This window comes from Dermacentor variabilis, chromosome 2 (assembly GCF_050947875.1).
Source record: "Dermacentor variabilis isolate Ectoservices chromosome 2, ASM5094787v1, whole genome shotgun sequence".
Taxonomy (NCBI): Eukaryota; Metazoa; Arthropoda; class Arachnida; order Ixodida; family Ixodidae; genus Dermacentor; species Dermacentor variabilis.
The window spans coordinates 259,028,638-259,049,912 of record NC_134569.1 but is presented as its reverse complement, the minus strand read 5'-3'; the positions used below and the strand labels follow the sequence as shown (position 1 = coordinate 259,049,912).

The following is a 21,275-nucleotide window of genomic DNA, read 5'->3' as shown; positions in this document are numbered from 1 at the left end:
TTGCTTCGTTTCAAACAGCTATGCACAGACATTCGTGCAAAGAGAGAATGAATGTTTGCATCCACTGACTGCGCTTCAACGCTGCCCATGTATTCATTAAGTTTACTAAAACCTTAGCTACTTCTGCTGCAAGATTTATGGCAACGCTTGCATAGTCTTGTGAAGCTTGACAGAGTTGTAACAACATCACCTGGTTTTCACAAAAAAAGATACATTGAGATGCAAACTCGTGCAGAGCGGCAGAGAATGTTTTCACTGCACATCAAGCGCAAGCGTTGAAGGATTGCGTTGGAGGATTGGAGTTGAAGAGTTGCCTGTGCGTTCATGTGATTTCATGCAGCCCTACTTCTGCTGCTAGCCTTACCACAACGCCTGTGCAGTGCAGTGAAGTTTGAAACATTTGTAATGATGTTGCACGATATGACTGAATCTCACGCTTTAAGACTGAATCCTGAGCGGAGCGGCCGCAAATGGTTACATTCACCTTAAGCACAGGCGCACTGTTGATTAATTCATTTGATTCTGCGATGTGTTGCTTCTGTCAAGGACTTTACTTCAATGCTTGGGCAGTGTGGTGAAGTTTGACAAATTTGTAACGATGTCGCACAATATGACCGAATTTCACGCTCTAAGACTGAATCTTGAGCGGAGTGGCAGCAAATGGCTACATTTACCTTAAGCACAAGTTTACTGTGTACGCATTCATTTGATTTCATGGTGCCTTACTTCTGTCGTGGGCTTTAATGCAATGCTTGTGTAGGGCGGTGAAGCTTCATGAAGTTTTAATGAGATCACATGGTTTGGCAGAATTTCATGCACTAAAGGGTTTAATTTTGTGTGGAGACCCAATGAAACTTCATATTGAGCTTGCAGCTTCACACGCATAGGTAATTTTTCGAGATCAATGATAATGCTGTGCAGGTTTGATGGCAGCCTTTACAGAATGAATGGTAGTCATGCTGTGAAGTGTGCAGCGGCACTCATCAGCCATAGCCGGTGCTTTTTTGAATGTTTTGTTATGCTTCTGTAAATTGAGCCTGTACATTCGCGTTTATGCTTCACATAAGACTTGAGTATGATTGTCTCACAGGAAAAACATTTAGCAGGCATGTGTGTTGAAGAGTCGTGAACAATTACATTAAAATTGAATTATGGAGTTTAATGTGCCAAAACCACTTTCTCATTATGAGGCACGCCATAGTGGAGAACTCCGGAAATTTAGACACGTGGGGTTCTTTAATGTGCACCTAAATCTAAGTACACAGGTGTTTTCACATTTTACCCCCATTGAAATGCAGCCGCCGCGGCTGGGATTCGATCCCGCAATCTCGTGCTCAGTAGCCCAACACCATAGCCACTGAGCAATCACGGTGGGTGCCGTGAACACTGACTGACCCAGAGGGAATGTAATGTATGATATGCGTTGGTGCGGTGCCGCATGCGTAGCTGTACCAGCATTGGACATGCAAAGCAGGCAGCGCGTTTGCAGAACTTTCACTTTGACACCACTTCTTGCAGAACCAGCGCGTAGTAATAAACAAGTGAAATGCAGAAACCAGTGGTAACACCACATTGATTAGGTACGTGAGAGGTGCGAGCAAGCGTCGCAAGTCAACCCAATCCACTTATGCACTAGCATATCATAGTGTTCGCGAGTTCGCATATCTTGTGCGCGTAATTTGAATTTCAAGCGTGAGCATCGCTTCTTAATGCTTTTCAACGATGACGAGGTTGACGGTGAGTTTGACAGTGCAGTTACGACAAGTGTTACAATGTTTGTATCTAAACAAGTGCGACTGCTTTTGGTTTGCTATAACTGTTCGGCTTGCACTGTTCCCTTCAATCATGTGGCATTGCTCAGATTCAGACCTTAGTTAGAGTGCACCTTAGTGCCGGAGTTGCTCTAGTTGGTGATGCATTTCATTGTTGCCAACGCATTTCTATCATTTTCAATGCATTTTTATTGTTCTTATTTCACAATTTTATTGTTTGTTGTGCTTTCAAGGGATTGAAGCTTTATATTGTAAGGAATAGGCTGACAGGGCTCTGTTAAAGAAAAGAAAAAACTAGATGCATACTTTATTTCAGTATTCCAGAAACACGCCACAACTCAAAAGCTTTTTTGGAAAGGTCCTTGGGAATTACTGCTATGAGTTGTTTTGAGGAGCATGCCTCCATTCCAGTGCCTTCAAACAAAAGCCGACAGTAGCCGGTTATAAAATGAGCAGTTGAGGGGCAGTGCTCACTGGGGTCGAGGTGAAGAAGACAAGCAGCGAACCACTGTCCTCAATCACTGCGTATGTTACGGGCAGTATGAACTGCAGCACTGTCCAGAGCCGAGCACTTGCAATTGCAGCCAGTCACGGGACAGTCAGCATGGTCACTGCATGAAATTAACGAGGCTGACATTACACAACAGAGAACAAAGTGGTCACAAAGCACAATATACCGAGCAGTCTGATGTTGCAGTGAAAAAATATGTTTCTCTGCTAGCTACATCAATTGCCTGGCTCGACAAGGTTCACAGTGTGCAGTTGTAGGTGGTGCCGACAGTGTAAGACTGTTTTCTGGGCCATGACATAAGACACTGCATAAAGTGGCTAAACCAGAGCTTTTCTCATGCAAGTTTAACTCTAATCCAAGGTATTTTCAAAGCAGTTGCCATCAATGACTATCGTGCCCTGTACTCCTCTGCATCATTGTGTTCCTACTTTGCTTGCCACAGTGCTTTTGAGTACTTTTCATTTTGCCAAAAAAGGCAATAGAAGAAAGCTGCTTCCCTCCAAAACCAGCTTGCTGCTTTTTAAACATCGGCTCATAGCTCACTTGCGCCAAACTTTGCCTATCTTTTTAATATGCTTCTGTTTCTGTCTATCACTGCTATCACTGTTCTCAGTGAAAGCATAACAAAACCACTGACAGTGAAGTATACAGGTCAACACACTCATTCACGAGTCAACTCACTCAGAGCCACTCTAGAGTCTGAGTGACGTTTGTGTGAGTGGCTGTGAGCACGACGATGCACTCCTGTGGGCAGACAAAAGTAGGAATCCAACGGTGGAGTGAGAGCTCTACAATAAGAGCACTTGGCACAGCTCTCACAGTGGGTTACTGAGCTATTGTGCTGGGAGTACACTGGTTTGTATCTAGCTACCATTGGACATGTAACTTGTTTTATTGAAGAGGCCCAAAATGAGGTGCCGCAGGAACTTACTGTGAAGTGCTCAGTATGAGGCAAAGAATGCTTCGCATTAATAATGCTACCTGGCGCAGAACACAGAATGGTAAGCTAGACTGCCATCTGGTGTATAGAAGAGGAGAGAATGTGCGATGTCAAAGAGAAACGCTTTCTTACAATACAGGCACCAGTTAGGTGGGCACGGAGGATACCCTGACTGAAAAAGCCCAAGGAGGGACTAAAGGATGTTTTTCGCATGACAGCGAAAATCAGAGGTCTCATATGGTGGCAGCCAAAGACCATGAGACACTTCAGTAAAGTGGCACTATTGGCCCTCACCCTTGCAGGAATGGTGCAACTAGTGCTTTCACTGCTTGCTTGAAGCCTTTGCTCCTCTCTATCCACAGAAGTGTGCCCATCCCAGAGTGAGGAAGATGCAAATCTGATATTAACCCTTTTATCTTTTGTATGGTCGTGACCCCACGCTGCCGTTTGACACCATCCTCCCTTCTGTGCCATGTGTTGCAATTGAGTAGGCTTGTGAAGTCAACGATCGTACTCACATGGTGCATCAAGTTTCTCAATCTCATTTATTAGCCTCGCAGCAAACACAAAAAGAGCGTTACGACCGGTGCTATTGTGATAAGTTTGACCCAGGTGCTTAGGTGCTCATTTGGTCACCATGTCGTCAAGTCGGCCTCTCCCAGAAGCTTCTCTCTCACTACACAGGGCTTTATGAGGTCCTACATCCTAAATTTAACGAAGAAGAAGACACATGTACTGTGTGTTGTAAATCTGTAGAAACAATAGAACACCTCATATTAAAATGTGATGGTATCCATCCTGATGTCGATGCGGGCACATTCACGCCCTAAGGTTCAGAGATAACAATAGTCATATAAATAAATATGCGGTGGAAATTAGCAAAAAGCGATTGGAGCATTGGTGGCTCAAAAGCAGAGAGGTGACATAAGGTTAAAAGTGTAGGAAGACGTATTTAAAGAAAATGGTGAATTTTAATAACTTCCAACACAGTTAAACAAAAATAAAAAGCTGAGCATGGTGGCAACTGCCATCACCCCATTTCAAAGGGGACGCTCATATCTTCCATCCATCCATCCATCCGTCAAGTTAACGACGTCAATTACGAGATCTTGTCATTACAGTTTGATCTATCCTCAAGTCCGATGCCTGTTGACATCGTGTCCATTTCGTGGCTGAAGCTATACTTTGCTCGCAATTCATTGCTTAAGATGTGCTGAGACGGTGCTTCAGCACCTGGGGGTCCTGTTATAGAATGATAAAAGAAGAGGAAGGAAGAAGATCGCAAGACGCTGGCTGCTGCGTGTTGTTGCTGGTCAGCCATCTTAACTAGTCTGACTCTGCTTGTGTATATATTATAAATACAGTCTTTCTATATGTACACCCAACATCCCCATAACAATATGGCTTTGCAATGGTTCATGTATTTTGCTGCTGCTGTGCAATATATTTTTATTTGGTGTAGATCACCTAGATGAAGCTTTCAAATGGGACATCATTCTAATTTTAAAGGTTTTTTGACATATGGACAATTTTATTTTTTAACCGGAAAGTTTCAGAAACCATGAAAAGGGACTTTCGTTTGGGCTTTGGCTTCCTTTTATCCTCCTCCGAAAGTTTTCTGCTGCTACGTTGATGATTGCTTTTGCATCATAAAGAAAGATGCCCTGGCTGCCTTCACGAATCGCCTAAATAGCATTGAGGAAGCCATAAATTTCACTGTCAAAGAGGAGGACCCTGGATGGCTACTTCTTCTGGACGTGGTGGTAGAAAGGGACAGACAGTGGTTGTCTTTCAAAGTCCACAGGAAGGACAGGCACACCGCACAGGGCGGTATCTGCACTTCACTTCTGTAAACCCAGGGGGCCACAAGCGGTCAGTGGCTTTATCATTAATACAGAAAGCCCAAAGGATTTGTAGCAAGCCAGCAGGTTTAGTTTCTGATTTGGCCTGCATTCGATATGAGCTCGGCATGTGCAGCTACCCAAAAAGCTTTATTGTTTCTTTGGAAAAAAAGAGCCTTGTGCCCTAGGGAACCACGTGATGCCTCCGGCCAACGCTGCACCACCATCCCATATGTTCCCAGCATCAGCGGAGCTTTGGCACATGTCCTGCATAAATATAATGTGCAAGTCACCCATGTTCCCAGCCGCAAGTTACGAAAAGAGCATGTCAACGTCAAGGACAAACTAGGAAAGGAAAAGTTTCCTCGCAGTGCATATAAGATACCGTGTGCAGACTGCGATTATATCTATATTGGTGAAAGTGGCAATATTGAACGATGTCTAAAGGAGCACATGAACGACGTGAAAAAGAAAAAAGTCACTTCCAGTGGACTCGCTGAGCACGCAAAAGCCAAGCAGCACAATTTCAACTGCAGCCAAGCTTCAGTCATCGCCCAAGAAAAGAACTGGACAAAGCGACTGTATCTGGAATCCCTGACTATCCAAACAACCGCACACACGCTTAAAGGGAAGCTGCGAGCTTTTCCAGAAAAGATGAGTGAAGAGCAGTACGTCGTAGTTCTCAACCCTCTGAATTCGAATATTGCATCAAAATTGAGCGAAAGAATGCGCAAACATATTTTATTTCGACGAAAAGTGCAGCAGCAGACACGCCCAGCTCGCACGCCTCGTTTCCACCTGTGATTGGTTGGGCGCCTCGTGACGTCAACAATGATGTTCATCCGGACCGACTGCTGCCGCTACACACAAAGCATGGTGCAAGGTAGTTTGGTGCTGTTTTGCTGAGACAGTCATTGAAAATTTTGAGAGGTTGCATTTCTCTGAGGAGTTCGGCGTTAAGTCCGAACTCCACAAGAGCGATATTGCGCGCGATGGTGACGGGCGACAGCTTCGAGCGACAAAACGGGCCATCGCTTGAACAGATCGCTCGGTGTTGTCGCTCGATCGCTCGGTTATAGAAATCTAGAACTCATCACTCGTCGCCCAGAAGTGCTATGAGCAACTAGCCAATAGTGCGAAGCCGGAATTGGATGTACATAACTCAAATACTACTGTTTGTTGCACGGAACGAGCAAACTATTGAATTTTACACGTGCAAGAATAAGAACCTAGTGCAAGACCTTCAGAAATATTTTATGCTCCTTTTTCAGTAAAATACATCAACTTAAATTGATAAATCATGCGTCGCGCTAGTTTCGGCGCGTATATTGCTGCGCTCATACCGGGAAGTCGTCTCTCAAAGCCGTCGCTCGCGTGGAGTTCGGTTCGCAGGCGACGAGTGAACGTGACAGCCATCGCCTCACTTGTCACGCTGTAGCTGTCGCATGCAAGATCACTTGTAAGGGGTTTATACTTTACTCCCTACATGTACGAGCCGATTGCAAAGAGCGGGCCTCTCCAAGAAGCAAAAATGCTGGTGCAAGCACTGCTTTCCACGCGAATGAAGGCGAAGTGTTAGCATCTCCTTGTGTTCGAAATGTTCTTTGGCGAGTATGTTTTTTGCTAAGCTGCATTCAGCGTTCCAGTGAGTATGTTTCCAGGCAAACAACTGTAGTGTTATGTTCCTGCATGCCTCCTCGTAGAACGTAAGCGGTGAGGCGATCTTCGGCATTTGGGCGCTGCCCCAAAGCTGTCGGCAATCTACACAGACGGTTCAAACGCGGGAAAAATTTACCAGCTGTTGTAGCATGTGTAGTTTAGAACCTTCATCAGTGCGCCATCCGTACGCTACTCGTAACCGACGAATTCCGTCAGCTACGTGAGATGGTCGGTTTCTCTATGTGTGCGAGAAAAGGGGGAGCGCAGCGTTCTGGCGTGAGCAGTCCTTCCAACACATGCAAACTTTATGCTTGCACTGCGTTATGGTAGCTGCATGCAGGCTTTCACAACACACGTGCGAATAGAAAATTCGCGGCGCTTATCGATGAAACCTGTGTCAAGGGTGGGAGATAAACATGCACCTTCCGTTAAGAGTGCTAACACGAAGGAGAACCCAAAGCACGCATTACTGATAAACTCTGGTAGTAATCGTCACAGAAGTGGTTAGAGCACAACACTGTTGTTCTTGAACGCTTGAAGTTGTTTCGTTTCACAGCAGCCTCCCACTTAGCTGAAAGCTTCTTGTCTTGCAGGAACTAATGGAACATCGGAACATCATCGTGGCCGCTGGTGTTCGTGCAAGCGTAGGCTGCACAGAACGCCGACATGATCGGCCTGCAAGTTCAATTGATGCTGCGCACGTCAACTACCACTCCTATATACACACAAACAAAGGAATGTAGGGTTGAGCAAAGCAGATTAGGACAGCATGCACACAGAAACAAGCCCGGTCAGGCATGGTCGCAGAGAGTGTGAAGGAACGGAACACCAGTGCTGACGTCACTACGCCGCGGTTTCCGGTCTCCGCTCGCATCGTCAGCATCAGCAGCAGCGCGCGGCGCTCGACGGGGGGCGGAGCTACAGCGCAATTTTAACCGACGATTGCGTTGCTCCTAAGTGAAAAATCCCCCCCCCCCCCCCAAAATTTTACCTGCATGGTTTACAAGGTTCGCGCATCCGTATATGAGCGTCTTATTGAATTCGACACTCTTCAGCTTCCCTTTAATCGAAACGATGGCAATCTCCCGCCAACATATGCAAGATGCCTGAAGCAATTTTGATGCAGATTTAAGCTGAGGGTTTTTTGCCTCTCAGCTCAGGGAACAAGGCTTCCGTGTGAAAGCCCAATCCTTTAATATTTTAGACAACCCCATTTTGGTCGGCATTCTGTATTTTATTCCTATTATGCCACCCAAAAGGAAACCAGCCGGCGAGGCTGCAGAAAGGAGCATGGCACTACATATGGCATGACATATGGCACGCTTGGCCCACTACTATTTCTTATTTATTGTAACGATATAGTTGATGTAATAGAGGCCCCTGTCAATATTCGTCTGTTCGCAGACGACTGTATCATTTTTAACGATATTATTACAGTTCGTGATCAACTATCTCTTCATTTAGCCTTAAACAACATTCTTGAGTGGAGCAACAAGTGGGGAATGAAACATAACTCAGATAAATCTGTGCTGCTACGTATAAAAAACAAAAAACTACCCCTGAGATTTTCTTATTCTATTGGCCAAGATCCCTTGGCCGAAGTGAGTGAGTACAAGTATCTTGGAATTACAATTACTAACAACCTAAATTGGAATAGCCATATTGCTGCTACCGCCTCTGCTGCTTTCAGAAAGCTATGTCTCCTTCGCCATAAGCTTAAACATGCATCTCATGAAGTAAAATCATTAGCCAATATCACATTTATTCGACCCAAATTGGAATACTCATGCGTTATTTGGGACCCGTTTACCAAAATCAACATTGACGCCCTTGAAAGGATACAGAGAAGAGCCATACGTTCCATTTTTTCCAAATACAGCCGAGAAGAGTCTATAACTGAATTACTGCGGACAAAATAGAAATAGATTTCGACAGCGGCGGCAGCACCCTGCAATAGCCACTTAATTTTGGCACTGTCTTCACGTTGTCGCAGGAATAGATGCTGTTTCGGACGTAGCAGTGCCTGCCGCTTGGGCCCGTGGAAAGTTCACTATCGTGGTCAGCTGCGAAAAGGATCATCTGCCTACATATTCGGAAGCTTCGACCAACCTGACCGCGCTGCACTGTACAGCGGGACTACTGCGCAGGCACCATTTCAGTGGACCACATCAAGATAAATAGCCTTCCTTCCTGCGGCGGCGGTCATTTTGGCAGTTTGGCAAGTGGCGGCAGCACCCTGCAATCACTGCTTAATTTTGGCACTGTTTTCACGTTGTCACAGGTCAGTAATTAAGTCAAACACATTTTGCATAGTACTGTTGCTGCTTCCGCTGCTGAAAACATTTTGCTTCTTGCAATGTCAACATTGTGTTCAACATGTCATCTGTCTATATCTGACGACTGTGATGTAGAGTGTAGTGAATGTCGCCGCATGTGTCATTTAGGAAAGTGTGCAGGAATCAAAGAAAAATCTTGCAAAGGTAAAAATGCTGCGCAGAAGGAAACTTGGTGGTGTCCGCCCTGCCGTAGTCCGGGATCAGTTTCAGTAGAAAGTAACAACCATGATGGTTCATATATGAAAGCAATTCTGTCTTCCATTAATAAGAAGCTTGAAAGTCTTCCGATTTTGACAGAAAAGGTTGAAAAGATGGAGCAGTCTACAGTTCATGTCAAACAAATTTGACGATCTTGAAAAAATAATCAATCGCCAGGACCATGAAATTAAAGAGCTAAGAAAGAAGGTAGCAGAACTGGAGGCAAGAGATGCCACTCGCGCAACTGCACAAAGTGATCTTGAGCGCCAGACAAATGAGCTAGAATACAGAAGCAGAAGGCTTAACTTGGAAATTCATGGGGTCCACGTAGTGCTGCATGAAAACCTGATTGCATCACTAAACACAGTCGCTGACAAACTTAAAGTTCTCCATGTGGTCGAATTGGACGTGGTATCAGTTCATAGGCTACCAGCAAGACCAGAGACAATACCAGGAATAATTGTACACTTTGTTCAGCAACAAACAAGGGATGCATGGTTAACGAACAAAAGTAACGTGAAACAGTCCGACCCGATGGTTTTTATTCAAGAGAATCTGACGCAGCACTGCCGGGAACTGCTACAAGAATAAAAGAAAATGGCTAAGGATAAAGGCTACGAATACGTCTGGTACAGCCACGGTAAGGTTCTGGTCCGGAAGAAGAAAGGAGCACGTGCTGTTCACATTGGGAGCTATGCTGACCTTAACCAACTCTAGACAATCTAATCACCGCTATGTTACTCTGTGAAAGTAACTTAAATGACCAATCACCGTTATTATCTGCCAAATGACATTAACGACATTGTATGTCGGCTACCTCCTAATTCATGCAGATGCGTGCACCTAAATGCGAGGTCGATTAGAAATAAAGTCTTGTACCTAGAAGTGTTTTTCACTGAATTTTCATTCCAATACTCCGCCATAATGCTGACTGAAACTTGGAGGACTAATGAATGTGACGTCTTTACACTGTCCAATTACAGGACATTTTATTTAAATTGCATGCACGGCCGTGGTGGGGGTGTTTCTTTGTTGGTTTGCGAAAGCATGGAATGTCAGCTATTGGATTACTTTACCCAGACAACCCCTGATTATGAAATGCTTTGTATACGTTGTGGGGTTCTCACACCCATGCTCTTGGGACAAAGGAATGTCAACACAGTAGTGCAAACAATCACAAGGGCATTTATTGCACCTTTCATAGATCAATGCCTGCTAGTCGAGTTGCTATCCACAAAACATGCCGATGGGCGCACAACAAATCTAGGAAGCCCGACTCACCGCGACCTGATAGCGAGCGAATATGTTCGCCCCCATGCTGGATCCCAATGCCTGGTCGTTCGCACGTACAGTCACGCGAACGATGGCGCGTTCGAAGGAGGCCACACGAGACGGTCTCGTAGAAGCATGGATCGGTGCACGCACGGGACGTCCGTGGCGTTCGCCGACCCACAGCCAAAGAGGAAGCGGCTTGTCTTTCCCGCACCCAAGTAACCCTGCCGTGAGGCGGCGCTAGCAGCGCAACATTCACGCCATCCATCTCTCGCATTGCGCTTCAGCCACTCCCGACCGCCGCGGGCGCCAGGCCACGCGGCGAAGCCGCATTGCAGGAGACGGGAGCTATGCGGGAAAAGAAGATATCAGGGGACGCGTGAGAGTCGCGCATACCCACAACGTGCAAACAATAACGTGATTACAGTTTATCGACCACCAAATGGCGATCTTGCAAAGTTTCTTGATTTTTGTGATCAATTCCTTTCATTTATGGCAGAAAATAAGTATACATTAATTGCTGGGGGAGACTTCAATATTGACGTCAGTTCTACAAGCTCTGCTAGCTGTGACTTTAATACTATGTATCATACCGTCTAATGATTTCATAAACACAACATACCCACGAGAGTGGCACTTGAATGCGTGTCAGTCCTAGATCTTTTTATTACAAATTTGTCTGAGAATATTATTGGGTCAGGTGTTTTGTCATGTTGTATCAGTGACCATCTTCCAATATTTTTATGTGCGGAGCTATTGACACAAAGTAGACCAAAACTTCAAATAATTAAGTTTCGGTTAATTACACCTGTGGCACTCAGTGCATTTCGTAACAGTCTATTGCAAACAGATTGGAGCGATATAAGAAAATCTCTTGACGCAAACAATGCTTACGATAAATTTATTGCAATTTTCAAGCGATTATAACATTAAAATTTTTCACTAAAAGAGCGCAGATTAAATTGTAAAACACGAAAACTATGGATAGCGTCTGAGATGCGTCATTAAATCAAAACAAGAGATAAACTTTACCAAACATTCCTACATACTCATTTACCGGAGGACTGGCTGGCCTTCAAGTCTTATCGTAACATAACTGCGAGTCGGCCTAGTTGGAACAGATTCATCTTAAAACTTTTTGTGCGCAAACAAACACGGACGAAGAATAGGGGCAACACAAGGACGAGCACTCGTCCTTGTGTTGCCCCTATTCTTCGTCCCTGTTTGTTTGCGCACAAAACGTTTTATCGTAACAAACTTACAAAACGCTTGCGATCCACGAGAACTCAGTATCAATCCACATATCTATAAGTTCCTGGCAATCGTTCTGATGTACTGTGGTCTAGATTAAACACACTCCTTCATCGCGGCCACTTTACCGCCCCTGTTTCAAAACTAGAAGCAGACGGTATAGATATGGATGGATCAGATTTGGTTGACACATTTAATAATTTTTTCGCTGGTATGATAACGACCGGAACCCCGGCTGATGCGTGCGAATACTTAAGTGCTCACAACGCTCAATCATTGTACTTGCGTCCTGTCACCGCGCACGAAGTCTTATCAACAATAAAAAGTATAAAAAATAGCGCCAGTTGTGATATCGACGGAATTCAAATACATGCTGTTAAAGACGTGTCTGATGTTATCGCACCGATTTTAGCCGATATCTTTACCATTTGTTTAACTAACTCTGTCTTTCCTTTAAATATGCAAATAGCAAAAGTGACCGAAATAACTTTGGCAATTATAGACCGGTGTGTATCTTTCCTGTGTTCTCAAAGGCCTTCGAAAAAGTTCTGCACACTCGATTTTCAAGTTTCATTGAAAAATATAATTTATTTACACCTAATCAATTTGGTTTTCGCAAAAATAAATCGGTTGAACTGGCGCTCTTGGAGCAAAAAGAGTATGTTCTTAAACAATTTGAAAATAAGGCGCTCATTCTCAGCATTCTTATTGATTTTTCAAAGGCCTTTGATTTAGTAAACCATAAAATATTGTTAAAGAAATTGCATTGCTATGGTATTCGTGGACAAGCCTTAATGCTTATTGACTCTTATTTATCGAACAGACAGTAGGTCGTTCAGATAAGTGACTCTTATTTCCGGAGTGAAACCTTTGCTGTAAGGAGTGCCACAGGGCAGTATTCTAGGCCCACTATTATTTAATATCTATCTTAATGACATTGTAAATAATAATTGCGAGGCGAAATACATAATATATGCTGATGATACCAGCATACATTTTTCAGGGCATGATATTCACGAGCTTATCAGAACTTGTAATCACACAATGAAAACGCTAGAGAGATGGTCAGGAGCAAATGCTATGCGTATTAACAAAAATAAAACAAAAGCTGTTATATTCCGACCAAAAAATAAAATTATTCCACCGCATGAAGACATAGTACTGAGTACTCGCACTATTGAAATAGTTGATCATTTTAAATGTCTGGGCATATTTTTTCCTGCGAATATGAGTTGGGATTACCACGTACGACATGTCCTGCAAAAATTAGCTCAGGTGACAGGCGTAATTGGTTGGCTTCGATACTTACTTCCAAAAGGAATCAAGCTTCTGCTCTATCACTCGCTCTTTAGCTCTCGTTTAAATTATTGCCAACTAGTATGAGGTACAACGACGGTCACTAATCTAAATCAAATATACTTGGTTCAGAAAAAATGCATTAGGCATACTTTCAATGCACCTTTTGCGGCATCTACTAATGTTTTATTCTGCAGTTCAGGAACAGTTAAAATACACCAGGCATACAATTATACGTTAAGCAGAAAATTCAATTTAGAAACTCGTAAGAAGATAACAAATTTGCACGTTGTGGCCAATTTAAGAATTAGGCATTTAAATTATCCCACGTGTCAAGGAGAAAGTTGGGAAGTAGACACAGCACGATTAAACTCCAGAAATGAGCGCTTGTCTTACACTCTTCTGTCCCTTCTCAATCACTATGACCTTAAAAATTTTGACTTGTTTGATTGTTCATATCAGGATATCCGCAAGTTATAAACAGTGATGTATAGCTCCGAGATTTCTACTACTTAACACTGGTTTTATCACAAACTTTGTCTCGTTTATCAAATCCATAACCGTATCGAATTTTTTTATCTGGTTGTATGTAACTGTTTGTAACAAGCTGATTTCTATATTGTTTTTTCCTGTACATTCAGTGTATTTATTGCAGACATTTGTAATTTGATAGCATTTCCGATATTCGTTTTTTCAAGGTAACTGTTTTGTATGTATATTTACGACGACTGTAAAAACTGCCTTAACTTATGTATTACCTTAACATTTCCTTTACTTAGTGTGTGCCCTATAGTACTACGCTGTCAAGTTTCAGTTTTTGATTTATTTTACAGTAGTGCTGTTACCGCTCCGAAATTTTTCTATGGGGCTGTGGCTTAGTGAAGCTGTTCTGAAAAACAGCTTTTGTCACAGTCCTTCTTTCTGTATCATTGACAGAATGAAAAATAAAGATTGATTGAGTGATTGATTGAAATGGCTTTCACACCCTTCAAACGAGGCAAAAAATAATACGCCTGAAGTTCCTTTACTCCTTGTTAAACCGTAAATTTTCTTTAGATCCTAGTCCATACATAACGCTTTCTGCATCCAGGAAAACTCGTCATTCCTACCCCCTCGCTATCTCGACTTACGTTGCCAGGACAAACCTCTTAAAATTTTCATTCTTTCCTCGAACTATAGAAGAATGGAACCTCATCCCTTTCCATCATCTGAACTCCCCAGAATCAATCCAAACTCATATTATTAGTATTTCCTAACTAACATTGCTGTTTCGTGCTATATTGTTTCATTTCTTGAATTTCACATTTTTGCAATTCTGCCTTTTGTACGCATATTTCTTATTTGTTACCCTGCCCCTCCTGCTTGGGCCACACGGCCTGCAGCATGATGTACATAAATAAAAATGTGCCACAGGGGTGGTGTGTGAAATTCCCCTTATGTGGGGCAGGTTCTACGTCGGAAGAACTGGGCAATGTGTTCAAATGAACGAGCCAGCAAACACAACCTACATCTTAAAAAACAAATGGCACTCGAGCATGCAGGCTGCACACTGCATGTGAAAACCACGCTTTGGTGGGGTGAAGATTCTTGATACAAGCACAAATGAGACTGAATTAATGAAAGTGCACTACATGAGAAGGAAAAGCTTTAGTTGTATCAGTGATACGTCGCTCGTGTTGTGTCAATCAGACATGAAATTGTTCGACCACTGGTTGCCTCAAATACTGTGATTAGCCTGTGCATGCATGAATTTGTCTATTTCTTCGTGGGTCTGCACCCCAATTAAATCAGTTGAAAGAGGCCCCTGTGTCCTCTATGCCCTTTTGTGCATGCCTTATCTGCGCCAAATATGTCTTAACATTCTTGCAACATGTGAATTTCAAATGACTTTGAAAAGAATGTCATTAGAGAAAGATATTTCTCTGCTGCTACAATGTTCATCACAAGCAATGCACAACCCAACCCACTCAAAGCTTTTGCATTTGCATTTTAGAACGCATCCACTTGTCTTCAGGTTACTTGTTTGCAACATTGTAAGCAGAACAACCATACAAAGGAAGCATTAAATTATTTCAATAACCATTGTCGGGACATCGACATCACCGCATGGCAATACACCTACGAGCATGCGTCATCCAGCGGCTACAGGTTTATTGAATGAACACTCACGTGGTATTATGAATGCTACGAAGATGGCACAGTGCTTGATGCTCTGTAGGCCACCCACGAAACAGCTCGACTGCCGCGAACCACTGTCAGAGGTTCGCATGTGTGCAGCAGGCACCCTGCGGGGCCAGGGTTAGCTGAAGCGTGCACTGCTGACGGTATGGCCTTTTGTTTCTGTGATTGCATTTGCTACGTTTTGCTGTGTACTGATCTGTTCTTTAATTCAGTTTAATGTTACAACGACCTTCGTTTATTCGGAAAATCTGATAATTTGGACTCGTCCTTTGGTCCCAGCAGGCGTACGGATTATTTAATGCTAGGGATGGACGAATATTCGATGCTGTCGAATATTCTATCAAATAGTTCTCTATTCGTTATTTGCTTCAATTCAAATTAAGGTATTCTATATTTTCGAATTATTCGGTGGTCTCGAATAGGCAGCCAAAAGCCACAAATGACCTGCACAAATAGAAATCTGAGACTATGTTTTATATGTCATTGCTGCCATACAGCAGCTGCGGTACTCGAAGCCTATACATTTTTGCATTAAAAAGCCGGAAATATGTCGTCGCTGTATAGCTCACTACGTGGGCGGCCCTGCATTGGTGTAGACATCAATTTTTTTCCTTGCTTTTTTTTTTCTTCTTCCCATGACAAAGCCTCGGCGTTGGCCTGACCTTCAGTTACGCTTATTCATGTGTTGGCCGCTGCCGCTATTGGGAGCGAGCTCCACCACTGGAAAAGCTGGCGCCACCGTCGGCGTGACGTGGCATGAGGGATCACGTGGATACAGCTGCCACGTTGGCTGTTTCAGAAGCACTGGAGCGAGCTGACAACGAGAGTTTAAAGTCCCATCTGGGCTATGGTTCTGATTAAGTGGTGAGGTTTTCCCACTTTGGGTATCTGCTTGACCGCATTTGCGAGCACTATAACAGGTAGTGGCTGCATTTGGAGGCGTGCAGCATGGTAGGCTACTGCTTGGTGCCGCAGTGCTGGACGTACGCAACGGAGCCTGGTGTCAGCCTTATTCACACGTAGCCATAGAAGAAGCTGCATGAAGCTTGGCTTGCGAAACTTAGAACCGGCAAACAGCCATTGGCTGCAACTCGCGTATGCAGCAAGCACTATTGCGAGGAAGATTTCTGCTACGGCATCGAGATTGTGATGTTTGATAAGTAGCCGGACACACGCACTAAGACGCTCGCCCGCGCCCGCTGCCCGGCTAATGTCATGACACTTTATTTGGTCTATGAACTTGCTGATGCTAGATTCTGGCAAGTTCACTGAAATGGAAAGGGAGCAGTAAGAAGCACATCAAGAAAAGGAATGGCACATGGTCATGTTTGTGTTATGAATTAATGTACTGGATTACGAAAAAGAAACAGCGAGAAATTGCACCCTGCGAAGACAGATAAACATACAGTGTGATGCAACTTGAGAAATAATATTGAAACGTCCAAGCATTTAGAAAAAAAAAACAGATTGAATCATCACGGTGGCACATCACAGTCGCCGTAGGCGTCGAAGTCTCTATAACGAAACGATTTTTGAACAGGTCTGATAACGTCCTTGCAACAATGGTTGCTTTTGTATTGTCCAATGCTCGTATTCTTCGGCCTAAAGCTCAGGGCACGGTGTGAAAAAGAAACATGCGCTCACAGTGAAAGCAAAACATTATGTGTGGACATGCATGCAGACGTGCTGTTGGTCGCTGCGAACCCGTGCGATCGCTGCATTGAGGCTTCATTCTGTTATGCTCCATTTGGTTATACAGACAGTGCACTATAAGAACATATTTCACATAGTTTGCTCTCTGCATTCGTCTAGCTTTCATGCAAGAAGACAGTTCGGGAGACGCCATCGCGGCGACCGTGCGCAGTGGCATTCACTGTACATATTCGGCAAAGAAATAGCATCTGTAAACGATTCTGTGCTTTCAGTTTGCCCAAGATCATTATTTTGACAGTAAAAAACTTCCCTCATTTCGAGAGTACTTACTGAAATCTCCAGGTGGGCTGCCGCGTGGTGTTATTATTGAGCGCCGTTAGCCAAACCTGTCAGGAGCGTGCCACATGGGGGGCGCTTCCGACAATTGGCAACTCCATAAGTCCTTGCCCCCAATAGGTGAAGGTGGCATCGACCGTGCCTGTGTCTGGGCAGTGTACGCACACGAACCCGATATGGAACTTTTTCCTGAAAGTGCCTGGTCGAAGTAAAGCGCACTGCAAGACCTGCGGAGTTGTTTTGAAGACGCCCACTAGCACTACGATAACGCTTGTCACCCACTTGAAGAAACGTCCAGGCAAGTACAAAGAATACTTGGAAATGCACCAACCTAACAGTTTGCCGAAAAAGAAAAGCAAGTCAAAGGGGCTATCATAGCAGCATTCATTGCACGCAGCCTGCAGCCGTACAGTGTGGTCGAAGAAGAGAGCTTCATCGAGATTATGCGCTCTGCAATTTTGGAGTACATAGTTCCGTCACGGAACACCCTCTCACGAACAGTCATTCCGAACTTGTATGCGACGCAGAAAAATGACCTGAAGAAGCACTTTAGGGACGTATTTGACAACGGTAGTGCCGAGTGCTTCGCTTTGGCAACAGATCGGTGGACATCGAGGGCCGGCGACTGCTATGTGTGTGTTACGGCCCACATGATGGATTGCGACTTCAAACAGCACGCATACACCCTCGCCTGCAAACCAATGCCACAGTAGCATACTGGAGAAAATATAGTTCAAGGCAGCCCTGTTGAACAAGTTTCCAGCTACAAATATCTTGACGTACACCTAACCCCTAACTTGATGTGGAATAATCACATTAACCATATCCTCGCATCTGCAAAATGTTCGCTTGTTTTTCTTAAACATAACCTCAAACATGCTTCCGTACACTAACGCAAATTGGCATACACAACACTAATACGGCCTAGAATAGAGTAGGCGTCAGCCATATGGGATCCCCATCAGACATATCTAATAACTGACTTAGAAGCCCTGCGGAACTGTGCTGTACGCTTCATCTTTTCAGATTATTCACGAGAAACCAGCGTAACCGCATTAAAAAATCGCATTGAGCTTGAAGCCTTGTTCCTTCGCCATAATATATCTCGTTTAACACTATTCCATAAGCTTTACTATCACGTATCTCTTCATAACGAGTTCATGTGTGAACCCTCAGCCATTTTTCCGCGTTGGGATCATTCTTGCAAAGTCAAATGCATCATGTGTCATTCTCTCAATTTTGGTCAGTCATTTATACCTCACACCGCGAAAGAGTGGAATAATCTGCCATCGCACATTGTCACGGAAACAAATGCATCAAAATTTACAGACGCTCTATGCAGTACCATGCATACCTAATATATCACATTTCACTCTCTGATAAACTGATTTTTTTTTAATGCGCCGATAACCAAAGCCTCCATGACGTCATGTTTGTACAAATCAGTTAGAGTTGCTGTAGTGATAACTATCTTTATTTTAAATGTTTTTTTGTGTTTATATGTTGATGCACTGTAATTAATTTTGTCCAAGTTTTGTTTTTCTATTGTATTTACATTTACGCACTGTTTACCTCACCGATGTAACCTTTACCCTATGTAATACCCTCCCTAAACGGCCTTTAGGGTAATTGTGAAATAAAAAATAAAATAAATAAATTTCTCCAAGATATGATCAACGAGTGGGGTATGCCTGATAACATCCCGACTTTTGTCATTACTGACAACATCAGGAACTTCGTTTCAGCTGTTGCCAAATCGCAGTGGTCAGGACTTCCCTGTTTTGCGCTTACCCTGCACATATAAATTATGCAAAAAGGGAAGTGGCAAGTTTTTCCCAGCTTTGTGCGGAGTGTCGAGCGATTGTGGGTCCCTAGAAGAGAAGTGTGCGTGCACGTGCATGGCTTATGGACATTCAAAAGGACATGCACATGGTCCAGCATGAAGTGATCCATGACGTCCCCACACGCTGGAACAGCGAGTACGCCATGATGGAGAGACTCGGCAAACTCCGTGCCCCTATTTCAGTTGAACTTTGCGAATGTGATGTGGACAACTTGAACTTCAAAGAATGGAAATTAATGGCTGCAGCTGTAAAAGTCTTGAAACCCCTAGACCAAGCAACGACCAAGCTGAGCACAGACCGCTACCCTACACTTTCCCAAGTGATACCTCTAATGCATTGTGCATAAGTGGTGCTACATCAGCATGTGCCTCAAGGTGAGGAAGTAGCATCATTTGCAAAGAGCCTTCTGCGCAGTCTTGCAACAAGGTTCCCTGACTTAAACATGGCACATGTTCCAGTAAATGCAATGCTAGTTGACCCTCGCTACGAAGACAACTTGCTACACTGAAGAGAGCCAAAAAAGCAGGCAAAAGCCACACTTTCAAGTGCAGCAAATGAGCTCATGCCAGCCCAAAACTATTGTGCCCGGACATCTGTTTGCCCAGACATGGAGAAGCCTCCAACTAACACTCTATGGAGTGTTTTTTCTTCATTAAGCTCCAACTAGTGCAACAGAATGCACATGAAAATGTTCCTTGCCAAGTGGCAGACTACTTGGATGCCCCTGTGGTTCCAAGGTCAGAAAACCCTTTGGAGTGGTGGAAGAGCCACGGCAGCCAGCCAAGGTTGCACAAAAGTACCTCTCGATTCCTGCCACACAGGCAAGGAGTGAGAGGCTGTTTTCAACAGCAGGAAATGTTAGCAGCCGGCGGGAACAGCTGCTCCCAGACCACATGGAGCAGCTGGTATTCTTGCATGAAAATTTGTGAATGCAGTAAAAAAAAGCAGTGTGTGATTTCTGAATAAAATTCAACTGTTAATAGATGTCAATATCACAAAATGCTGTGCCTACATGTGTTCTAATTCTTTATAAGTTGTGGAAATTAGTCAAATCATGATAAAAATGCACATTTTCACAAAGGTGTGATATATACTATTCGAACTATTCGATTAGAAATTATTTGACCAAATCACTATTCGCCCATCCCTATAAAATTAATACAATGAAACTCTTGTTAATTCGGACATATTTTGCCACACATTGGTTCATTCTGACAACTCTCGGTGCTTGGTGAGCGCTGGAGTGCCACAAATGTGTGACGCAAAAGAGCCGAAATGGCGTTAGCGTCCACCCATGTTAAGTCGTCGAGTCCGTATCATCATAATGTTTTTTGCCTATTTGTGCCTCTAAAGCCTTTATTCTTGCGTTTACCACCATGCATAGCCCTGGGTTTGCCACGTGCTTTCGTGACTGTGTAGTTGTCGTACATGATCTCGTCGAGAGCAGCTGCGATTTCACCTGCAGCAGTTGCAGCAAACTAGTTTCATTTTGACTCTGTACGCGCGCACCAGCCATGTGCCTTCATAACTGCGTAATTGTCATCTATGATCATGTCTATAGCGACTGCGGTTTCCTTGGCAGTTGCTGCAAACAGTGGTTTCGTTTTGGCTCAGTGTGTTCGTCGGCCATGCGACTTCAGAATTTTAAGGTTGCATCCACGATCACATCAACAGCAGTCGCGGTTTCGTCTGCAGTGGTTGCTGCAAACAGTAGTTTTCTTTTTAAAAGCTATCTAAGATGAAGAGCACTGGCTACGTCACGATGGACGGCAACCAGCACTGGTGAAAAAGTAATCGAAATGTGCATGCGGCAGTAGCCCGGCAAACCACAAATATCCATTGGATGTACCACAAAAGACCAAATATCCAAGACATTTAACAACGTCTAGTTCACATCTATAATACTGTTATTCTAAAGCTACAGAGAGAACGGAAGAAGAGGAAAATGAAGTGCGCTTGTCTTTGCTGTGGCTTGGTGTCGGTGCGGCCCCTTTTCATCAATTCATCTTTAAATAAACACATCCCATCGTCAGTAGCAAGATAACTGGCTCGGCCATCTCACTCTTGGGAAACTGCAGGAGGTCTGGTTGAGTAACCGTCGTGGAACTGATAACTGGGATGCACGTTCATAGTAGGGTTTCGCGCTCTTGAACGAGGAGCGAGGAGCAATGGGCCCCCGGCTCGC

At 44.0% G+C, this 21,275-nt stretch overlaps 1 protein-coding gene across 12 annotated transcripts in view; it reads right to left on the bottom strand.

Moving 5' to 3' along the window:
• Positions 1-2,049: 2,049 nt before the first annotated feature.
• Positions 2,050-21,275, bottom strand: part of mio (GATOR complex protein mio) — a 560,893-nt gene continuing 541,667 nt past the window's right edge. For 8 of the 12 annotated variants that reach the window (XM_075682900.1, XM_075682891.1, XM_075682892.1 and 5 more), the window contains one exon: positions 2,050-2,383. In XM_075682900.1, the coding sequence (XP_075539015.1) occupies positions 2,361-2,383 (23 nt within the window). In that variant the 3' untranslated portion in view covers positions 2,050-2,360. Of the gene's footprint in view, positions 2,384-5,138; positions 5,332-15,245; positions 15,362-21,275 lie in introns of those variants that run through there. The other 4 variants (XM_075682901.1, XM_075682895.1, XM_075682893.1 and 1 more) reach the window with 3 other exon arrangements.